This window comes from Leptosomus discolor, chromosome 7 (genome assembly GCF_034619465.1).
Source record: "Leptosomus discolor isolate bLepDis1 chromosome 7, bLepDis1.hap2, whole genome shotgun sequence".
Classification (NCBI taxonomy): Eukaryota; Metazoa; Chordata; class Aves; order Leptosomiformes; family Leptosomidae; genus Leptosomus; species Leptosomus discolor.
The window spans coordinates 64432655-64455520 of record NC_141397.1 but is presented as its reverse complement, the minus strand read 5'-3'; the positions used below and the strand labels follow the sequence as shown (position 1 = coordinate 64455520).

General features: G+C 45.0%; 1 protein-coding gene across 1 annotated transcript; it reads left to right on the top strand.

The window, feature by feature from the left end:
* The first annotated feature begins 9523 nt into the window (after positions 1-9523).
* LOC104348024 (lysosomal amino acid transporter 1 homolog) lies at positions 9524-22464 on the top strand. Its single transcript, XM_009953207.2, has 7 exons — positions 9524-9861; positions 11121-11250; positions 12339-12429; positions 14220-14344; positions 15253-15348; positions 16324-16509; positions 22363-22464. The coding sequence occupies exons 1-7, from the start codon at positions 9524-9526 to the stop codon at positions 22462-22464; spliced, it is 1068 nt and encodes a 355-aa protein (XP_009951509.2).
* Positions 22465-22866: the final 402 nt, after the last annotated feature.

Sequence of the window (22866 nt, the reverse complement as noted above, 5' to 3'; positions counted from 1 at the left end):
CCGCCTGTCTCTCCACCCAGCACACCCAGCTGAAGCCTCCCTGGCCACAAAAGCAGCTTCGGCTCCTGCAGCACGGTCAGAACAACCAGTTTGGTTTGTTGTCCTGCACCAGCGGCGGTGGTCAAGCACAAGGCTGCCGACAGGCACCCCCGAGCCAGCACGTTTTATCAGCCCCCTCTCCTGTTTTTCGGCCATCCTCTTCACCTCCCTTCCTCTCCTTTGGGTTTGCCTCTCCGCACACAGAACTAGTATCTCCATTACCACTATCCAGGTAAACTCAGTTTGATACGGTATTACAGTTGTCTAGATGTAGCTGGCCTTGCAAGAGTCCCCTCCCCAGAAAGTCCCCAGTACTCCCCCCAAATTACCTGTGAGGTTTGATCGTTTCCCTAGTGGCCCCTTTTTCAATCAGCCGGGCAACCCAGCCCTCCCCCAGACCTGTAACTTTTGTGAGCTTCTCACACCGATTCCTGCCACATCTGGCGATTTCACACACGTTTTGAGATAAACACACAGGAGTTACAGAAACTGAAACGAACTTTGCAGGAACCTACAGCTAAGGTCGAGGTCAGGCTTGGCGGGGCTCTGAGCAAGCTGACCTAGTTAGAGATGTCCCTGCCTATTGTAGGGGGATTGGGCTAGACAGCCTTTAGAGGTCCCTTCCAACCCACCACATTCTAATTCTAAGTAAAATTTGTCTTTATCTACTTGAGGAAAAGTTATATTAAGTGTTTAAATGACCTCGCTTTGTTAAGTGACTTGCCTGGCCAAGTGATTTGGCTTAACCTCAGGCCGTGGCCTGAGGAAAATTTGCCTTACCAAGTTTCCTTGTATGGGTTTTTTTTTTGTTAGTTTGGGTTTATTTGTGAGCTTGGGGGTTTTTGGGGCAGTACTGCTATACCTGTTGTCTTTTTCCTTAAGCATTCCCCCTAGCCTGAGAACCTCCTGCTGCACAGACAAGGCACACAGCCGACAGCAGGGGCTCCACTGTGAAACCGACTCCCTGAATTTTCAAAACGTATTGCAGAAAAACCATTTTTCCCTCATAAAATAAACATTTAAACCAACAGCCTTTGCAACATAAGCCAACATCTGATCCTTTGTGTCCAAAATGCGGTTCTCCGTTTTTCCCCAGCAGGTCTGAATTTATCAAAAAGCGAGGTGTACACATTGCATTAAAATCAAGCAATAGAAAATTCAGTGTTCACCTTTCAAGTCCAACGCAGTAGCAAACCGATTCAATTTTGCTGTCAATTACATTAGGGAGAAAAGAAGAAAACAGAAAAAAAAAAAAAATCAGATTAACGCGTTCTGAGATAAATGGTATTTCAGATAAATTTAATCTTACTTTTGAAAGGTGCAAACTCATCTTGTACATGGAGAACTCTGCAGAACACCCAGAGGGCTCAACACCAAAAAAGTTACATCACCATCTAACTGTATTTTTAAATTTTTTTCCCTCGGCAGGACTCATGGGACTAGACAAGAATTTAGGCTGGGGCCTGAAATTCCCACATTGAGTCTAACTGACTTTAACCGTAAAGGTAATTTTCTCCTAATAGTCAAGTTAGATTGCCCCTTTAGTCTTCCTCATCAGACTGTAAATAGATGTTCCTCTCTCTTCTTGGAAGGACAAGAATTAAAGAAAGAAAAGAGATGGAAAAAACCTGAAAGCCCTACAAACTAGAAGTAGGTACCGTGAACTCTGGAGGCGTTGTTAGGAGGTACCAGACACTAAATCAACAGCTGCTTGAACTTAACTTTAACCATACGAGTAACAGCCTCGTTCTTTTCAATCATTCGTTGCCCCATTTCACGGAGTCAGAGAACCACAGCATGGCCGAGACTGGAAGCCACCTCCAGTGATCGTCAAGTCCACCCCCCCTGCTCAAAGCAGGGTGAGCCAGAGCAGGTTGGTCAGGGCCACCTCCAGTTGGACTTGGAACATCTCCAAGGACGGAGAGTGCACAGCCCCTTCTGGCCAACCTGTTCCAGTGCTTGACCTACCCCACAGTAAAAAAGTTTTTCCTTCCATTTAACTGGAATTGCCTGTGTTTGTGCTGGTGCTCACTGCCTTCTGTCCCGTCACCACCCTGCTGAGAGGAGTCTGGCTTCACTCCTCCCCATCAGGTGTCTGGATACAGTGATAAGATCTCCCCGAGCCTTCGCTTTTCCAGCTCAGCTTTCTCAGCCTCTCCCTCTGTACCAGATGCTCCCACCCCCTAATCTTCTTCATGGCTCTTCACTGGACTCGCTTCAGCACGTCCCTGGATTTCTCCAGACGTGTCTCACCGGTGCTGAGCAGAGGAAAGATCTCCTCCCTCGAGCAGTGCTCTGCCTGAGGTGTGCTGTCGTCTGCCTCTGCTGCAAGGGCACGTGGCAGGCTCACGGGCCACTGGAAGTCCTCTGTTCCCACAAACTTCTGCAGACGCTGGTTCAGCTTTCCACACGTTGTTTTCAAATCGTTTCACTCCCTACTTTCGAGAATCGGGCTTTAGAACAATACAATCAGGCGCTACCGAGAAAAGTCATGGCTGTCACAACCGGACTCAACCTCGTTACGACAAGACAGACCCAAGTGTGAGATTGGTATTGTAATACACCGTGACTTACAAGCAAAAAAGGACTGGTATTCCAGAGGCAAAACTGATCAAACAGAACTGTCAGCCCTACCTGGAAATTTTCTGATGCTTAAATAAATCTTCCCCAATTCCATATTCTCATTAATTCTTGCAAAGAAACTCTTTCCGACTGGTTACCTTAATAACATTCTGACAATAGAGAGGGTAAAAAAGAACAGCATTCTCTTGTCTAAATAATACCCAATCTCAGTCCCATTTATCACATCACATTAACAGAAAAAAAACCTGTCAAGCAGTCCTGAGTGTCTTCAAATCTCTCTGACAAATTTTGTTAGCATTATTTCACCATAAAAAAATACAAAATCTACTTCAAATTTGCAGTCTAACAGCACCTTCACCCACCCTACGGTATGCTCCCAGAAAAGGGTTAATGTCATGCATATATACAGACCAAGGACTTTTTTATTTTAATGGCAAGGCAACAAAGAAATTCACTTAATGACAAGTTCTTGGGCTAATGTATTATTCATTTTGTTATGTGACAGCAGAACAAAATTGTATCCATAAATATATAATGTTGTACACCACTTTTTAATGTAGTTTACATTTATGAAATAATTGGCTGTCTTTCAGCACATTATCCTCTCTTTACTCACTTTTTTTTTTAAAGTGGATGTCATAAAAGGCAGTTCGTGACACAGAAGATGCGTTCATGACAGGAACGGAGACAGCCACTGGCCTGGATAAACCAAAGAATTTCAACCTCTCTTGCTGCAAATGTTTTCCAGTCTCTGGAAGGATTTTGGAGGTACCTTTACAGCATTTCCCCACATATTAATTGCTACTTTACTCCTTTTTCGTTACGATTAGTGTTATGTATTTTTAAATGTATTAACTCATTTGAGGGCAGCAAATTGTATCTAATCATGAGCAGACTTACGTTCGTGTATTTAATGATATGTGGGGTTTCGACCTTGGCAATAAAAATACTCAAACCCTCTTACTTGCTATCCTAAAGCGAGGCGAGCCATGAGCAGAGAGACATCTCAGCACAGGCAGCAAGGCCTGTCAGCGCCCTCAGAGCACAAACACTCTCCAGGTTCCACCACCCCTTCGCTCAAACTTTGCTCCCCTTCACAAATCGTTATGAGGAGCATTTGCGGATTATTTTGTCCTCACCAGCCGCCTGCACGGTCTCTCCAGTCACCGCCCTTGCAGGCTTCAGGTTCACAGCCCGTTCTGCGTTAGGTGTTGCATGGGTTGCTTACACCAAGAGGGCTTTTCTTTAGGCACTGGGGAGGTGTGGGAGATGAGTCCTCTGCAGTCCTGCAGGCGGCTCCTTCCAGCCCGCTCCCCTCTTCTCCTGCTCTGCCCCAGCCACCAGACCCCACTCTTGCCTACACAGGCGAGGGGACTCCAGCAGGCTCCGTAACGACAGGCACCACCCGAGCACCTCAGCCAAACCACCGTCAGGCACATAACAAAACCTGTTCCTTCCCCAGCTCCGTGTGCTGATAAACCCCCCCCCCACATCCACACGCTTCTGCCCATCCGCAACGGGCAAGACTCGTGGACGCAAACAGGGAATTTCACAGGGCCAGACAAACGCCGCTCAACTGCCAAAAGCAACACTGAATCATCGCTTAAGCAGCAATTAAACTAGAACAATGCAGATACCCGGAGCCTTCCTTTAATCATTCGCCCAACCCTGTGTTAATTAGCTAGGCTGCAGTAACTACAGAAATTATGAGAATAAAAAGTAAAATTAGATTAAAAAGTCAGTAAATTATACAACACTCTTTCCTATAAAAATATTTTAAAATATTCATGTCCAGAAGAACATGTCCTACAAGGATCCCAGGACTGTGCATTAGACTCTTCCGTACGGCGGACCACTGACCGCCATTACCGAGCACGTTAAAAGGTGCCGTTTAAGAGCTGCCAAAGCTCGGCAAGTCCCGCGGGCGCTAACGGCGCCGTGGAAAGGTCTCCGTGGTGTTTCTGAGGCGCCCAGAGCAGAGGCCGGCCTGGCAAAGGGCACATCGCCTTCCACCCTGTGGCGAACGAATGAGTTTCCACACCAAACCTCGGTGTTTCTCCGCACGGCCGCTCTGCTCACGCTTTCGGAGGCCTGAAAGCGATGCTTTTGCATAAAAGAGGGGCAGCACCACCGACAGAACTGCCCGGCTCTTCCAAATCCCACGCTTTGTCAGCGTAAGCGCCGCCGCAAGCGCCTCGCCCGCCGTGTGAGCAGCTCCCCCGGCCTTCCACCAGGGAGGTGACCGAGGTTTGCCCCACCAGCACGCCTCTGGACGTCCCCTCCTGGCGACCCGGAGCCTCCTTCAGCCTCAGTTTCCTCACACCCCGCCGGCACCTTCCCCCTCATCCGCTGCCTCAGGGCGAGCTGCGGCCGGCGGGAGGCCGCTCCGCGCCCGGGCCCCGCCACCGCCACCCGCCCGCAGGGGGCGCCCCGGCCCCGCCGCTGCGGCGGCTCATGGCGGCGCCGGGCGAAGGGGAGGGGACGGGCCGGGCCGGGCGGCGGCAGCGCGGGCGGGCGGGCGGCGCGGCCCCGTCTCCCTCCCGTCTTCCCGGGGTGGGTGCTGGAGGAGGGGTGGCTGAGGGCGCTGCAGGTCCTATGTCGTGTGTGTGTGTCCCCCCCCTCCCCGCTTTGCCCGCAGGTTCTTCCGTGCGGCGAAACCGCCCTCCGGTGGCGGCGGCGGCGCGGGGCGAGGTGCGCGGTGCCGGGCGGGCGGGCCCGCCGCGCCCAGCCGGATCCCCGGAGCAGCAGGAGCAGCAGCAGCAGCAGCAGCAGCAGGAGCCCCTCGCCAGGTCGGTGCCTGCCGCGCTCGGGTGCGTGTCTTCGCCTCCCCAGACAGGCCCGCCGGGGTCTCCCGGGGCCGAGCCCCCTCCGTGCCGAGCCCCCTTGGCCGCGGAGCCGGAGAGCCGCTGCCCTTTCTTAACGCCATTCGGAGTTACGGAGCCTTTCGTGTGGCCCTTCCCGTTTCTCCGCTGATGACCCGAGTGCTGTCCCCGCCTGGGGTGCGGGGGGGGGGGGGCCAGGCCCGCCGGGGCACCCGGGGTCCGCAGGAGGCCACAAGCAGCGGCCGCCCCTGGGAGCCGCCTTCCCGCAAGGGACGGGGCTCCCCGGGTGCCTGCGGGGCTCTCCTGAGGAAGGTGCCCCCTGGGGTTGGGGGGGGGGGGGTTTATATATATAAGCTAATCTGGAAGTGTTCTGTGAGACCTGGGCTTGGTTTCCTGGTCATGCTTTACCCTCAGCTCTGAATTAGAGGAGCATTTGCAACCGGGAGCGTGTAAAAATGTGTTTAGAGAATAACTGCAGACAGAACACGATGACCGGGCTGATACCGGGAAGTATTTGAAGAAGCCCTGAATCACTCCTTAGCTTAGCTCCACTTTTCTCTTTTCTTTTCCCCAAGGAGTAATTGAATTATGAATACAACCGAACATCCTTTTGGATTTCAAGCTGTCCTAAGCTGCTGTTTGGAGAACTCGCAAATCTGCCAAACACGCACATCTGACATCTTTACACATTACTACCAATGTCTCGTTATTTGACATCCAGGAACACGCTGCAGCCAGAACGCGTGGATGTTCGCGGCAGCTCGGCAGCTGGAGAGGCAGAGAATCTGTGGCCAGTCTCCCAAGTTCCAGGGGAAGCTTGCTTTTCTGCATCTGCGCTGTGAAAGCTATTCTTCATGAAGTGGGTTTCACTTTGAAACCATTGACTGCTTCTGTTTGCATCCAGAATAAGGTACTAAAATAAGAAAAGGAGTGCCCGAACAGGAGTCTCAAGCTACTGATTCCTTATTACTAGATATCTTACACCATAACAGTTTTTATTTCTAGCTAGAAAAACACTAAACCTTTCCAGAGAGATACAACGTCAGGGTTCCAAGTTAACTGTTCTGTGAAAATAATACCTTTACTGTAACTTTTCCAAATGGTAGTAACTAGTATTTGGGCAATAATCTAAGAAAGAACATGAGGTTACAGACAAGGAATTGTTATAGGAGCATAAATCACCTTTTAATATTCTCTTCTCATCATTGGCACCTTAAATTCTACAGGAAGAAATGTCATAGCAGTCTCCTCATCCTCTTCTCAGGTGGAAGGCATTTAATGCAACAGAAGAAAAGTGAAAGGGTGAAAGGTTTCTTTTTTAAACATTGTGGAAAATTCAAATCTCAGTGCAAGACTGTACATATCGGGGGAGGGAACCATCTGTATTGGTCTAGCTCAAACATAATTGTTATTTTGAGCTGCAAGTGTAGTTATGAAGTACTTCAGTGTCAGAAGAGGTAGCTTGTTCGGTGACGGGTCTATCCTGATATGGCACAGGCCGCCCAGGAGTGAAAATAACTGACGATCAGACCCTGACCCCGTTGCCTTTTGCCCTCCCAGCAGTGGCAGCAGGAGTTCAGGTTTTGTAGCCGACCCGTTTAGTTGGCGGCATCCAGTTGTTCTAGCCGCGGGTGGAAATGCTGGTTTTGGTGATCAGGCTCTGCTGGGACAGTGTGTTTTGCTGGGGATTTAAGAAAAATAGCAGTTATTGTAAGATTAAAAATACAGTCACGAGGACTGGCAACACAAACGTTATTCTGCTACAAAAAAGTTAAGTAACAGCACCCCAAGAGTACCCACGTGCTCTAAATGTGTTAAGCGTGTTGCGTGGCAGGAGGCCAAAGCTCAAGCCTTCAGTCATCTGGGAAGTGTAAGTGGCCTGTCTAATTCCTACCACTTTTTAAACTGTTTGGTTTTCCGTAGTAACTGCAGGGTTTTGGAGCAGGGTGCAGCGTGAGATCAGGTGGTTGAGTCTGAATTGCCTTGTTTAGACTTGCTGCCACATGGTCCTTGGTCTTACAAGAGAGCGTTTGCACGCGTGAGTCCAGCTGCAGTTACAATATTCCGACATGGGTTTAAATACCACGTTAAGCCTGATTTTTCAGACATAGTTATAAAATACCATATTCAGTCTTTTTTTTTTCTTTTTTTTTTTTTTTTTTACATCTGATGTATTTTGTTTATCTGGAAATGGGCATTTTGGGATGAAGCTTAATAAAATGGCTAAGATTTTTGTTACAATGTTTACGAATGGTTGGAAATTCATGGGTAAAACCTGCCTCATCAGCAGTATGTGTGCTTTGACGTTTCTCCCTTTTTAGTGGATGGTAAAACCCTGCTCAGCTGCAGAGTACCAGAATAGGACAGCTTACATGAAACATTACTTGCGACTTTTTTTTTAAACTTTAAAAATTATTTTCCAAGATGGCCACAAAGTCTTAATAACTTCACCAGTATAAGCTGAATAAGCTGAAAATATCTAATAGGCTAAGGTGAATTCTCAGCGTGTGAATACATGTTCTTTTTTTATCATTTAATTGGTTTAGGTCCAATGATGACAGCTCTCTTGAGAGGCAGCCAGTTTCTGCAGAAAACTTCTTCCAGCATTTAATGCCGCCGGTACCTGAAGCCTCATGAAAAGAAAAAGCAGTTTTCTCGATGACGAGCGAAGTGAGTCCTAACTTTACAGCGAGCCACGCTCTAGGAAAACAAACTTTGTGAGACTTTATCAAGATGTAAAAGTAGTTTGGTGCATAACGAGGGTGGCTCCAACCTGTAACGTTGCAGAAAGGGTATACTGTCCGCCCTTCCAAGCCCTGTCCCCCTGCGCGTGGAGTGAGGAACGTCAAAAATCCCAGCCACGAACGTCAGGCTTTTGGGGACAGTTCTCTGCGAGATACTGCATAACTTTGTTCACTTCTAGAGGGATGCTTTCGTACCTCACTGTTACATCTTCCCGTTCCCTGAATTTGCTGTGCATCTGCGATGTTCCAAATGGTCTTAAAAATTTTCTACCTCTGGCTTTAAATGCTAAACGGGTGAACCTACTAGTATAGTAATTATTTTGTTGGGGTTTCTTTTTAAACAGTGCATTTGCTCTGGCTTTTTTCTTTAGTTGATTTTAGACTCCTTTGTATGGGGAATTATTAACCTTCAGAGGACTTAAATTGTCATCAGAATGAGTAGGATATCGGCTGGGTTTTGTCAGCAGGAGGTTTCGAGGAATCATAATAGATAATTCTGCATTTTTGTTAAAATTTTCTTCAGTTTTGTAGTGGTTAGCCTTCTAAGTAAGTATTGAGCTTTCAAACGGGATGGATATTTCAGCAGGAACAAAAAATATCCAGAATTATTATGACTGGCCACAAGAAAATACTTTTAAAGGTCAAACCGACCCTCCCTTGCTTCAAGATTTAAGCCCTATTGTACTATTTTGTTTTGTTCTGGGGATTTTGGGGGTGGGAATACCCTACATTTGCCTTCTGCGAGTTTCTTAGGCTTTCCGTCTTTCCTCTGGGGTATTGAATAGCGCAAACTGTTTGATGCTGGGTTGAATCACCAGTTGGTCTGACGGGCTAGCCAGGTGTGAGTAGACCTTAGAGCTCATCTGGAACCTGAGCCATCAGTGACTTTTTTTCATAACCTTATCCTGAAATTAGTTGCATAGAAAGCAACGTTACATTTGTGTTTTGCAAGTGTGAGTAGAGTGTTCAGAATCTGGGCTGGTACCCCTAAGGAAGGTCCTGTTACTTTGTTGGCGTGATGCTGAACGTGAAAACGGGAGCTTTGGTCTGAAGTGCAAATAAATTGCTTGGTTTACTTTACCCCGTAGCAGATTGCTGACACCTCAGTGTCACTGGCAGTCTCAGTCTAACACACCCTCAGACTACAGTGCTGTAGCGATATCTGGAGTGTTGCATATTTGTCAAGAGCAAATGAATGCAACGGACTACAGAGTGTTTTTCTTTCTTGGAAGTCCAACTTCTCTTCTGTAAGCAATGAACATAAGCAGGCATTGTGCGTTTAATGTCTTATTCACACAGGCTATATTTATTTCTTTGAATTTGGCAGGTTCGTTTATGGGATTGGAAATAACTGTGCTATCAAGCATCCGTCTGGATGCAGAGGTCTTTTCACAGAGGATATTCAGCATTGGTAAACGGATTTGCGGATTTGCATGGGGTAAAAACGGAGGCAGAAATAAACTTCTGAAATTGAATCTCGGTCCAGGAATGATGGCTTCTCGGCTGTACACACATGCTTTCAATATCTCCCCGGTAGAGAATAGGAGATTGTGCTTAAATGGAACACCCTGGATTTGGCATCTCCTAGAAGAATGTGTCGAGAATGCGTGGGAGTATTGGAGCGTTGTCATAGGACTGATTTCCATTGTCTGTTTTCTGTTTGCTGCGCTACCGTAAGTTTAAAGTCTTAAGCAGTCCTCAGATTCAAACATGAGTAATCTTGCCTGAAGCCTTTTTCAAAAGCTGCCCTTTTTTTTTTTTTTTTTTTTTTTTTCAATTTTATCTTGGATATGTTTCTCTATCTGCATAATACAGATGCAATATGCCAGAGAAGGATGATGTTCATGTTTGCAAAAGTATTTGGTGGTTGACAAATGAGCTTGATGTGCTGTTCCGTTGTACTGACTTGACACTAATCTCTGCCACTTACAGCAAATGAGGATAAATCACCTCTTCTCTCTCATCTTCTGCACCCTGAGACGCGTGTGCACGCGCAGGCACACTTGGGGCAGGAGCTGGCCCGGGGTTTATTTAAACCACACGTGATGTCACCGGTGCTGTTGGGCTGGCCTCTGCCGGTGACGTTTGGATTTGGGGAGAGGTCAGAAGCGGCGCATGAGTTAGTGCTAAATCCGTTGCCGTTTCGTCGCTGGCCTTGGGTTCAGGTTTCAAATCGGTGGGTAGGAGATGACAAAGGAAAAGTAGAAATGCTCCCAGCAGGTGAAAATGCCTGAAACAAAATGGGATTGACTCCAAAGCCTGTCCCTGTAAGGGGGCTATAACTTACTGATCTCGTAAAAGGGCTGTGGAAATCAAGCCAAATAAAACCACTCTTAGGAAGCTGATGAGCTTCAGAAATGTTAGTTGAAATGCCAGTTGAAAGGGGGCTTTGCGTTAAAACTGCCATGTTAGTGAGCATGTTAGTTCATCGAGGTGTGGCTAGTGGGCTCACGTTTGGGATTGACTGGTAGTCCGCGTTGTGAATCTGGGTAAGGGCTCTCCGATGTCGAGGCGTAAGTGTAGTTGTCAACTCTTTTAGAAGCTTTGTTCGTTCTTAGACGTTTTACGTTAATTCTAGTGCTTTTCTTCCTTCAGTGTTCTAAAGCGCGATACTTACAGCAGATGAATGTAAATGCTTAAGGCATAGTTCTGGTGTCCAGAAAATGGTTTTTCAGTGCAGGCCACAACAAAGAAGCACATGCAAGCGGTAATGAGGTTGTGATTTGAGCCTTTTGTTATGTTAGAGTAAGACATGGTGAGCTATAGTCATACCGAGTTCTTCTTCAAAAGGTAAGTGGGGTATTGCTGTGATAGGTCTCTTGTGGTCAGAATTTTAATCTTTCTTGATTCAGATTTTGAAAAATGTGCTTCCGAGCTTATTAAACATTTTTTGCTTACGCTATTTTACCATTACTTCTGGAATTTGTGCCAGTCAAATTTGCGTCGCCTGTCAGAGTGGAAGAGTGGATCAAGCGCTGTCTTTGGGCTTTCTGCTGTGTTGGATAGCTGGAGATCTTGCAAATTTCCTAGGCTGCTATTTAACGAATCAGCTGCCAATTCAGGTAATCTGTCAATATTCCTACGTTTTTGGTTTGTCCTTGTCAAACCGCCTCTCTGAACTCTAGGATAACTTAATGTTGCATAGCAAAGTACGTACTGGGAAAGAAAAGAGTTTTGTATTCTGTTCACTGATCTACCATCTACAAAACAAGTCATAATTTCCCAAATATTTACATTGATACTGTTATGTGTCATAGGAACCGTTTCACGCTTGAAATTAGCATTCAGAGAGACTCACTGGGTGCTACTCAATGATGAACAAAGTGGGAAATTTTCGTTTGAGCTTCACCTTTAAAGCTTGCCGAGCAAATAGGGCTGGAAGGAAGTTGTGTTTTTTAGCTTGTAATAGATCAAGTTGTTTGGGGGCAGCTACTCTTTAAACTTTCCCTTGCGGTTTTTTTTTTGTTAAGAAAACTGTTCGTTAACAGGGAAATACTAGTTCAAAGCTGTCAATGTCTGACTAATTTGAAAATATATTTTCTTCATTCAGGGGAGGGCTTCCTCTGAAAGGAACAGTCGTTTTCAGCGATACGTTGATTGTGTCTGAAACTTTCTTACCTGCGGTTTTTGTTTGACTCTTAGTTAAAAGAGTCAAAAATAAACCGCTGCCTGCAGAAGTTTTTACCAGCTGGAGATGGACCCAAGGGCAGACAGAGTTGTCTTCTCTTTCACAACGTAACGTGTGGTGCCAACTGTTCCATCTCCCCGTTCTGAAAAGGGGAAGAGAGAACGTTGGTTTTCTCTGACTGGGATAAGAGGCCCTGAGTAAGACTGGGAGCTTCCGAAGTGCTGGGAAAGTAGGTGGAGCAGACTTGAGCTTCTGGGCAGGAAGGAATTGGTGCTAGGCAGGCTGGAAAATGCCCGGCTGCGGTGGTTGTGGCAGCAAGTCCCTTCTTGCGTAAGGTTGGCACCGCATTCATCTGCAGTGGTCTGACTTGTTTTGTGCTGGAAACGCGCTTTTTTGGTTGGGTTTTTTGGCAGTGCTTTGGTGTTTTTCTTTCACGTTAAGATTATGAAGGAAAATTTCCGCGCAGTGAAGGTATTTTGAACTATTTGTATACTGAACAAGCAAATGTGTCTTCTCTTTCAGGTTGTCACTGCCATTTTTTATGTTAACATGGATATAATTATGATTTCACAATTTGTCTACTATAAGCTCAAGAATGAGAAGATGACAAAAAGTAAGGTTTTTCAGCAATTAAAGTGTTCTCCATAATGTTGCACACTCTTTGCTTTGGTATTTTCTACAGCGTTTAAATAGGTTTTTTTTTCAGAGGGATTGAAAAATAGAGTGCACAGATTCTGGTTGAAGTTGTTAGCCCTGTTCCTTCCAGTTTTCTCAGGCTTTTGTGAAAATCCTGCCCTTTGTTTTCTCATCCTTTCTGCCTTTCTCTTTCCTTATCCACATAATATCTGAATATTTTATAATATAAAACATTATAATCCACATAATATCTGGATATTTTATAACATAAAATATTTTCCATGTAGTACTTTCAAAATGCAATAGTTTTGCAGAATCTCATTCCATATTTTAACTTACTCCGTGGTTTTACTCTCTGCTTACGGCTATCTAGATACATGTGTAAGCTGAAAGCAAGCATTATTTTTCACGTGGTTCAGTTAGTTTCCTCCGTGTTGATTGAAACTGGACTTTATTTGCGTAGAGCATAAAATATCTTGACATCTTCATGTGTTCTGTTTCAATCCATGCCGTTGAAAAACGTACTCAAGGGGAATGAAATTACTTGAGTTGTGCTTCCTAAAACCCTGGCGGTGGTGGTGGTGTTCAGCCTACCGATGGGCTACTGTTTTGACTGAAATGGAAGACAGAAACCTCTGTTCACATGGTATCAAATCAAAAACATTAACTCATCCATCTAAAAAAAAAAAATCAAAAGAAAACCCATGGTACAGCAGAGGTAACAAAAAGCTGAAGTGAAACAGATGCCTGCCCGGCAGCCTGAGTAGGGATAAGGCAGATCCACTCAATATGGAACCGATAATAAACCTGGAGATAGGTCAGTGCTGAAGATATTTCCTTCCTGCTGCCTACTCTTGAAAACAAACACAGGCTGTTGCGCGCTCTAACTGCCAGGGCCTGTTTCAGCTCCGTGGTTTGCGCAGCTGGAGAGGGAGGATCGGCACCGCGATTCAAGCCGCAGCGGCGGAGGGCTTTTCCGAGGGAAGTTGGTCCGTTTTGCGGCTCGCGGGGCAGCCTGTGGAAGAGCGCTGCTGAGGCTGCGTTATTTAGGCTACGGGTCTTCAGGGCGGGCTTGCTAGTGCCGCCCAGCCGTTTGGGCCGCTGCTGACAGCGGCTGCGGGGCTTCGCCGGCGTCCTGGAGGTGCCGAAGGCAGCGTAGCTCCAGAGTTCTGGGGGATTGCCTGCTGTTTTCGGGTTGTCTTGTAGGTGTCTTGCTAGATGGAGCCTGTGCCTTTGAATACGTGACTCGCGGTAAGGCTTGGTATCTGGCTGACCAAGGACGTAGAGACTGGTCCGGCACGGCACTTAGGTTACCTATTCATCTTAAATATAATTTTTGTTCATTTAAACTTCAATTATCCTTGCTCTTGCAGTTTTTAATCCAGGTATGTTGAAATAAACCGTTACATCCTATTTACTTAGCAGTTTTCTGTTTATCAGCTGTTATTTAATCATAAACTATTAGGAGTTAATACAGGACAGAAGCTGACCATGAACATTTTCTCTCGGTAGCAATGCCCATTTACAAGTTCCCCTCCTGTTCCTGCACTGCTACCCTCAGTTGTTGCACAAAGACACAGCACAACTCTGACAGTGAGCAGGGGTGGGCACAGAGCCCGGAAGAAAGGGGTGGACTTACATTGCTGCCAAGAAAAAGATATATGTAATTGTGCCTTTAAATTTACATGCTTATATTGCAAACAAAAAGTAACCTCAAATCAACAGCAGATGGTGTTTTTCAGCTAATTTGTTTGTATGTCATTCTAGGCAGCAAAAGCCTGAAGAATTTCTGTGTAACCTGGATCATGGTGTGCGTAGCGCTGTGTGTTATTTTCCTCTGTCAGCTGTTGCTGAGAAACCAAGACCAGAGTACAGTAATGGGAAGAAATAATGTAAGTTCTTACCTGCTGCCGTTCCGAACAAAACCCACCCAAAAGTCTCTTGAAAAGATTGTGTACTCTGAGCTTTAAAGAAATTGGGATGATGTTTCTGACAATGATTCAGAAACCATAACTGTGGCGTTACGTGGATGTTTTAACTATGGACCGTACATCCCAAAATAAAAAAAAAAAAAAAAGTTACAAAATTGCTTCTTTTGGCAGCATCCTGTGTTTCAGGCTTATTCTGTCCCTTGGGTCGTTAGGATGTGCCGCTCTGCGAAATACCGTGTATGCGTGTTGTGTTCCTGCTTGTGTTAAACACTGTAGGCATCCGTGTGGAGACTGCACAGCCGCAAGTGAAATCAATGGAAGTGGAAGGTTGCAATTGTACCGGCTGCTGCTGTCGTTTCAGCAGGAAAGTTCACAGGCTCTCCTCGCAATTTGGTGGCCTTCATACTAACACCAGTAAAATAATTGTAGTCCAGCAACATTGCCCAGCGGGGAAGCAGCTAGTTTTGAAAACACAGCGAGAGAGAGAAAACCGTTGAGCTGTGAAAAACGAGTATTTTGCTTCCTCCAGACAGGATGATTCGTTTTTTTAGTGGCCCTAGCTACACTTCTTAGTTTGGGTTTGAATTGTTGTGCCCAGGGTTTTTTAGCAGGAGGACTGGATTGATATTAGTGTCGTATCCTAAAGCCCAGCCCTGGTTTTGATCCTGGTCATGGCTATGACGCAGCAGTGTGCATTGTTGTCAGATAAAGATTAAACCCCTTCTAGCCCTCTTTGGTCATTTGAAGAGCAGCACTGGACTGCTTTGAAAGGAGTTCTGTCCAAAAAAATCAGCCAGTGGACTCTCAGTTTAATCCTCTGAAATGCCTGAAAGCATTCTTGCCAAAATGTATGTACCTTTCTTTTTCAGAACTCTCTGGATATGATTGAAATGTCAGGTTTCATTTGTGGCTATATATCCTGTGTGTTTTACTTGGGAAGTAGATTTCCTCAGCTGTATAAAAATGTGAGTAGCTTTTTGGATAAGTATACTTGTGTATTTTACAGAACACTCTCTGTTGCTTTAGATGTTGGAGTCTCCCTAACAGTGAGCCCTCTTGAACTCAAAAGCCTACTTTGCTTTTGTGACTGTCTAAAACAATAAAGAAAAAAAAGGGTTTGTTGTTTTTTTCCCATTCAGAGGAGGATGGTGGGAATTTTAGGAAAATTATGGTCTTTGATTGATGGAAGAGGTTTGATTTGGCAGAGGAAGAGGAAGCGTTTGCAGTTGGATTTATCAGATGCGAGCAGAAACATGCTCGGGGTGATCACTGTCATGAGCAAGTGATATCTCCCCTTTTCTTTCTCCAAACTATTCTACCTTAAGTAACCAACCGTGGGATCAAAAGTTAGAATTAGAGGAAAATTAGTTTAGAATTTTAGCCCCTTTTCACAAAGATGCCATTACTGACTTTTTCTTTTTCGCAGCCTCTTCACTATCAGTGTATTTAAAAAAAAAAAAACCAACCAAAACGAACACAACACCAGACCAGAAGGTTTTACACTGTCAATTGAATACAGGCATTTTAATTGATGATGGAAACGATTAGTTCATTTCCAAGCCTATTTATATTCCCCCTCTACCTTTTCCTTCGCAGCTGGAATACCACAATATTTTCAAAAAGGTCCACTAAACAGAGCAACGGATTTCTTAAGAACTAAATACCATTTGAAAGCAGATTATCTTTGCTGCTTTTGCACTTTACATAAAAATGACATTAACCAGAGCTGCTTCTAAGAACTGCAGCAATTTCTGTAGTTTTCAGTGAAACGTGCTGAAAGTACTGAGGTTGTAGGATTTAGAGTCCAGGACGAGATGGACAAGAATGACTGAAAGTCTTTGGATGTGTGATAGTACAAAATGCCAAAATTATCTGTAGCTGGCTGCTGTGATACGTGTTTTAACATTTCCTTGTATTTGTAAAAACTTCTTTGTGTTTAGTTCCGAAGAAGATCGACAGAAGGCAGCTCTTACCTGCTGTTTGCATTAGCCATGATGGGAAACTGCACCTATGGACTGAGCCTTGTTTTCAAGATGCCAGCTACCGAATCCTTCCGGGCCCTCTACTTTTTACACCATCTTCCGTGGCTCATTGGGAGCTTTGGAGTTTTGTTTCTAGACATTTTTGTATCCTTTTGCTGCTACAGCTAGACTCTCTCAGGATAGGCTTGTTAATAAGTAGATCAGAAATTAAGTGAATTTCTTTTTTAATCCAATTTTTTTTCTGATTCTAACCCGATCATAAAATCTTCTTCCTGAACAGTAACTTCTATGCTTTTTGTAATAGTATTTCTTGATAAGAATAGCAAGTTTATAGAAAATACCTACGTTAAAGCTACATTGCACAGGTTAATTTATATCTTGTCGTATGCTAAAAGTTGGGGGGGATTGTGCTGTTTTTCTTGGGTTTCCTGTCTGATAAATGTAACAAACCCAAAACAACCACAAACACAATAAACCCCCAAACCTGCTTGTTTTTGAAATGCAAATACAGAATTATAGCTTTGAGAATTTTGTTAAATTGTAAGTGTTAGTGCAAGATTGCGTTAAGGTCAGAGACAAAGAGTGAGGTTTTGGCACCCTTCGTTTCAGAAAATAGCACTTAACAAAGAAATGTTGCAGGTACCCTTAACTGCGTAATTCGGGGCAAAATCAGATGCGTTTAGACACCGAGTGCTTCTGAAAATCGGCAGCTGTGCTCGTTGAGCCGTGCGAAGGGCTAACCAGCTATGCAGTTATCTGGATCAGGATGCCAGTTTCTTGGAAGTCCTGAGCAAACTTAAAACACTGTCGTTTTTTTATTCTTATATTCAGGGGACATACCTAGGATGGCCACAGTACGTTAGTTGTTGTTAGTCCTGATTTTGCTAGATTGAGCATTAGCATTTCGTGGTCAAGAAATCGAAAGCAAAACGTTTAAAGTAATACTGTGCTTTTGCTTTAAAAGCCTAGTGAGCTGTGATGTGGTGGTACTTGTCTTACTGTTCGCTATAGGTTTACAGTCACCTGTCTTGTTACTATAGCTGGTATTTTCACTTAGAAGAGTGTAAAGAGGAGATTTGCTGATTTTTCCTGAAGTAAGACTTCTAGGTTTGTACCTGAAAACATCTTGGTACTTAGCTCCATGAGCTCAAACTATAAAACAGGATAAAATGAAGAGTGATTTCAGGGCCGTGCTGAAGCACATTGTGTTAATCCGTTCCATATTAAAAGGAAGTTCTTTACCAGATTTACCTGGAACGGCTCCAGAAGTCATGATTCCCAGGCATCGGCCTTGTCTTTCTGATTAAAGTCATTTCATAAGCCACTCCAATTAGGCGAGCGATGGGACAGCCGACCCCGGCCGCGGGCCGGGCTGTGAAGTCACGCTGCCCTTCAGAGCAGCCGTCGGCGCCTCTCGCACCTCCACCACGGCGAGGGGAGCGGGCAGTGTAGTGAAACGTGCTGCCTCCTGGGACCACAGCACCCCAGGGCTGAACTGTGGTCCGTGGCCCATTTTGAAATAAATGGGAGTTTTACCTGTGCAGTTTCTTTTGCCGGGGCAGCCTGTAGGGATTCGGGGTTGCTGGCCCCTGTGGCTGGGCCGAGCACTCAGGCCTCTTGTTCCACGAACAAATAGTGACTCTTTCTTCCTCCCCCAGCTGGAAACATAAGCCAGACAGTATTTATTTACCCAAAAAAAACCCTAGAACTTGATCTTGATGACCCTTACGGTGCATCGTCTGCATATTTGTGGATGCCTGTCTGTGATGTGCTCTGAAAAGGAACTTTTATATTGGCCCCACGCCTCCCCCCTCGCCGAGCCCGGCCCCAGGATTGCAGGGCCAACGTGCACATGACATTCATTTCTGGGTTCTGTCTTGATTGGAGTCTGAATCCAATCTTGCTAATAGTCCTCCAGTCCAAATTATATCGAAACCAGATGCTTCCAAATCAGATTGAGGAGCTTATAGGAATCTAGTCAAGTATATAGTGTTAGCTGAAAATGTATGAAGTATTTGTAATCAAGAGAAAACAAAAGCAGACCTCCTGCTTTGAGAAGCCCTGAAGGTAAGGAAGTCAGTGCTTTTAAAGAGAGAGCTTCGTTACTGTCTCTTGCCAAGCAAGAAAATAAAATCTGACAAACTGATATGTCATGTTAGACCAGAAAACGAAGAACGGGATCGCCTGGGTTTTGCAAAACAGAGGAATTGAACCAAAAAGTCGTAATTTCTAAGAGGGAGGTGTTTCATAATTGATCATTTCTGTAACAGACTGTCTCTGTTTTGAGGAGTCGTTGCAGAAATTGCCTAATTCTAGTAGACTTGATTCCTGATAGCATCCAGAGTTTCATTAGGTGGAAAATAAACTCTCATTTCTCAAGGTCCAAGCCAGGATTAAGGGTTCACTTACTCTGTGTCTGCTGCAGTATTCTTTTGCTTCCATCTGACACGGCTGGCACCGACTATTTTTAGAAACAAATGGACTCCTGGTCATGGCTGGAATAGCAGCTCCAGCGTTACCTAGTGCAGGATTACCCTGGAGTTGTTTCAGCTTGGTTTAACAGGGTAACACGGTCATCCTGTGTCTTTGGTGTCTGCAGTTAAAGTTATTTGGTTGCACAATAAGCCAGTTATTTTCGGTAAATAATGGAAGCGTCCAGTTGCTTGTGTAGTATGAATTGAATCCTTTTCGTTTTAAGAGGAGTTTCAGAGCACTGTACGTTTGAATCATAAATGGGACACGATTTTCTTTTCCAGTACATGTTTCCTTCCAGCTGATGCTTTGCAGTGGAAGGTGGTTGGGTTTTCTCAAGCAACCGCGGAGCTCAGGGTTTAAACGGGCCTGGCCGGGTGCCTGGTCAGTCAGAGACGCTCGCTCCAGGTTTGCCTGCTGTGGGGTTCCATGGTGGACCTTCTTAGAGCTTCGTTTTACGTGCATGCTTACTCAAAGCTGCACCAGCACACGAGGATGCAATACCACAGCTTTTGAAGCCGGCTGATGAGCGGTTGTGCCCTTAGAGTGTAGCAGCAGCCGTCACTGAGTTTCTCAGAGACTGAATCTAGCGCCAGTTTTTCCAGAAAACTTTATCCTTTTCTGTAAGTCTGCTGCCCTCTTTCACCCCGCTTCCTTCCTCCCCTGCTCCCACCGAAACCAAACAACTCTGCTGTGTGTTTAGTTCAGACAAAGCCCTTTACCAAGATTTTTGCCCTTTTTTTTTTTTTATTATTATTATTTGACATCACCCTATTGTCAGAGAACTGTGTTCAGATCCTCCACATGTGCTTCTTTTCATTAAGTGGAGCCAGGTTGTTACTAGCTGGCCAAAGTAAATCCAGCAACAGCCAAGCTGTTGTACACAGACCCTTCTTGTGCCCCTTTTGTGATTGGCAGGGCAACCTTGGAGTCCATTATATACCTCTACAAAACATCACGCTTTGTAACTTAATTACACTGCGCAGAGAATGTAAGTCTGACCTGACCATTCAGCCGGGAGAGTTTCCCAGCCAAACATACAACTTCTCTGCACTCCTCTAAATGCCCGCTTTTGTCTCAAAACTGTTTCGGTTTTTGAATTGTCATTAAATTGTTTAAGTTAATGAAACATATTTGACACTGTAGCTCAGTGACTGCCATAAACTTTACTCTGAGAAGACCGTTTGGTTGTCTCCTCCACTTTGGGCTGTCTGCATGCTGAAGTCTAAAAGTTTCCTCCAGAAAGTCAGGCTTGAGCAGCAAGTTAGTTTCTGTATTAAGTGGTCTTGGCCGTTTAGCATTTCTTTTTAAAAAATATGAGCAGCTGAGTACATACGCTACAAAAACATATTCTGGAAATACTGTTTGATAAGCTCCACATAACTTGTGTTTATCGTTTATTCCTCCTTAAAAGCTCTGTTGCTGGCTTGGTGGCTAAGAGGGATGTGCCCCAAGCCCACAGTATGGTTTGGTTCCCAATTCACAGTGTCTTTTTCCACCAGTGCCACTATTAAGACTTGGGGAGCTGCAAGTACATAAGGCCTAGAAAAAAAGAAAAAGGCAAGAAATTTAAGTGGTAGCTATATATGCTATAAAACTAATTTGGCAAGCTCTAAGAAGAAAGCATTCCCCACATAATACTATAGAAATACTAAAAAACGAGTGCTGACCTGCTGTCTCTGAAGGAAATCCTGTCTAGTCTTTAGTTGAGGGGCCTCAGAGGTGGGACGCTGGAAAGCTTTGGGAAGGTGGGATAATTCTTGGGGCTCTGCCTAGGATGTAGAGAATTTCCTCTCCATTCATCCAGGCCTCCCAGAAAGCTTTTCTTTTGTTTTTTTTTCCCCTCTCCTAATTTTTATAAATAATTACATACATTAGCCTCAAACTCCTCACAACCAGCCAAGTTATTCTAACTGATTATTTCAGTTAAATAGCTCAATTCAGTGTTTCGGGTAGAATTCTCTATGTCAAATTTCCTCTCAGAGAAACTATTTCATTTTTAAAATGGGATTTTACGTCTAACAGTAGTGCTGATCCAGGCTCTGTGAAACCTGCAGTGACATGAGCATTCACTGGACTTTGTACAAGGTAGCTAGGTGTGCAGATGGCCGCTTCTTTCTCCACCACATACCTTGAAACCTGCAGATCCTGATGTTGGAGGCTCCCAACTTGACCTCATCTACTACGCCAGCTTCCACCCATCTAATGTCCTTCTTCTAACTTCCGTCATCAAAGCTGGGTAGCAAGTAATCTGGGCTTAGCTGAAATCGCTCCATCTTTTAGCAAAAGGGGGACAAAAAAAAAAAGTGCCCAAAGTGAGTGAAAAATGTAGGAGCCACTTTGCTGGCTGGTGGCGGTTTGCTGTGGTGGAGACAGGCTTCGGGTACTGGCTGCTCTGCATCTCACGTCGTTTCCATGTCGATTTGCTGCGGGTCGGAAATCTTTACTCTGTTCTGAGAATAGAACAGACAAGAATACGTAAGGACAGAGCTGGACAAGTTTGTACAATATCTTTGTGGCTTAGGATGGTATCTTTGTGTATCAAGTTCAGTGCTCGGGTGTAAAACCCCACTCTAGCACAAATTCTGAAGGGTAGGGCATCTCCTGTCCGTTCTAGATGCACACCCCTGATGGTTTTTTTAAGGTTATCTATGCTCAAAGTCAATAATTTTGTTTAAGATCTGGCACCATCAGGAAAAGGGACAAGTACATATTTAAGTAAGTGCGTACATATCTTTTTACACTAGCAGTATTTCCCGTGGTCTGGTTTGCAGTAGAAATAAGTAATTATGTCTAGTTGCACAATTCTGTGCTGAAAACAGCATTAAATATTGAGTCATGGTGGTGTCTGCGCGTCAGGGCCTGTGAATAACAAACCACCTGGAATTCTGCAGGAAACGAGAATGTTGTTTTCTGATCTATGGCTAAGAAAGGTTTGGAAGAACTTCCCCTCCTCACCGGCACGCGCCCTCAGCCCAGCCCGCAGCGCTCAGACCCCTGCGGCTGGAGTAGCATGGGGCAGTAGGTTTGACTCCACGCTGTTCCTAGATGAACCTTGTTCCTCCCCTGCGACCAATGAATTTCCCGCTTGGGACCCTCGCAAAGGTCGTAAAGGGTATTTTTGTGTGTATTTGAACCATCTAACCAAGAGGGTCTGAAGTTTTGAGTCGGAATTTTTCCGCGTGTTCCCTTTTCTAGTGTTGCGAGTGGAATACGAGTAAACTTTTTGCCGTGAAGAAGTACGGAAAATGAGCGTTAAGTAGGATTTGGGAAAGGTTATATGGTAATGGAGAGAATTCCACAGTCGGGATTAAATAAATGGATAATGCTTACACTACAGTACATGAATTAGATAAAGCAAGTTTTAAGCTTTCCTCTGCGGACTGTGGTATGCAGAGTCTGTGCCAGAAGGAAGTGGATGGCTGCTTTTGTTCTGCACAGCTTATTTTGGTTTTAATTGAAAGTGAGTACTGCAAGTGCTACCTCTGTATCCTGGTTAGCTACGTCCTTACCCCAAAATAACAGGTGACTGTGCAATTCGTCCTGTATCGTCAGCACGAGGAAAGACAACCTGGTTTAGCGGCGCTGGAAGCAGAACCGTTGCTGGTGGAGGAGGAGACTGCCTAGTGCCGGGCTGGCTTCGGCCCGTTTCCCTTGGAGTTTGCTCTTGGGTGACTTTGACAAACAGTTAAGATTGCAGTTGCTTAAGTACCAAAGCTATTCCTTATTCTTTATTATTTATTTTGTCATCAACTTGTCATTACTTATTTGCAAATCATGTGCCAATAATAAAACATTTAATATTTACTGTCTTGTTTCAGGATAGATACAATTTTTTTTTGCTGATTTTAGCTGTTTCTCCCCAAAGTGTGATACAGAGTCGCAGCAATAGGTGCTGTAGAGATATTTATTTGACATGTGATACAGTGCCTATCCTGGCAGGACTCTTTATTTTTAGATGAACACGTGCATCTGGTTACCAGTGGTGTGGCTGGTCTAACAGCAACGGATGCGATTTACCCCGGTGCC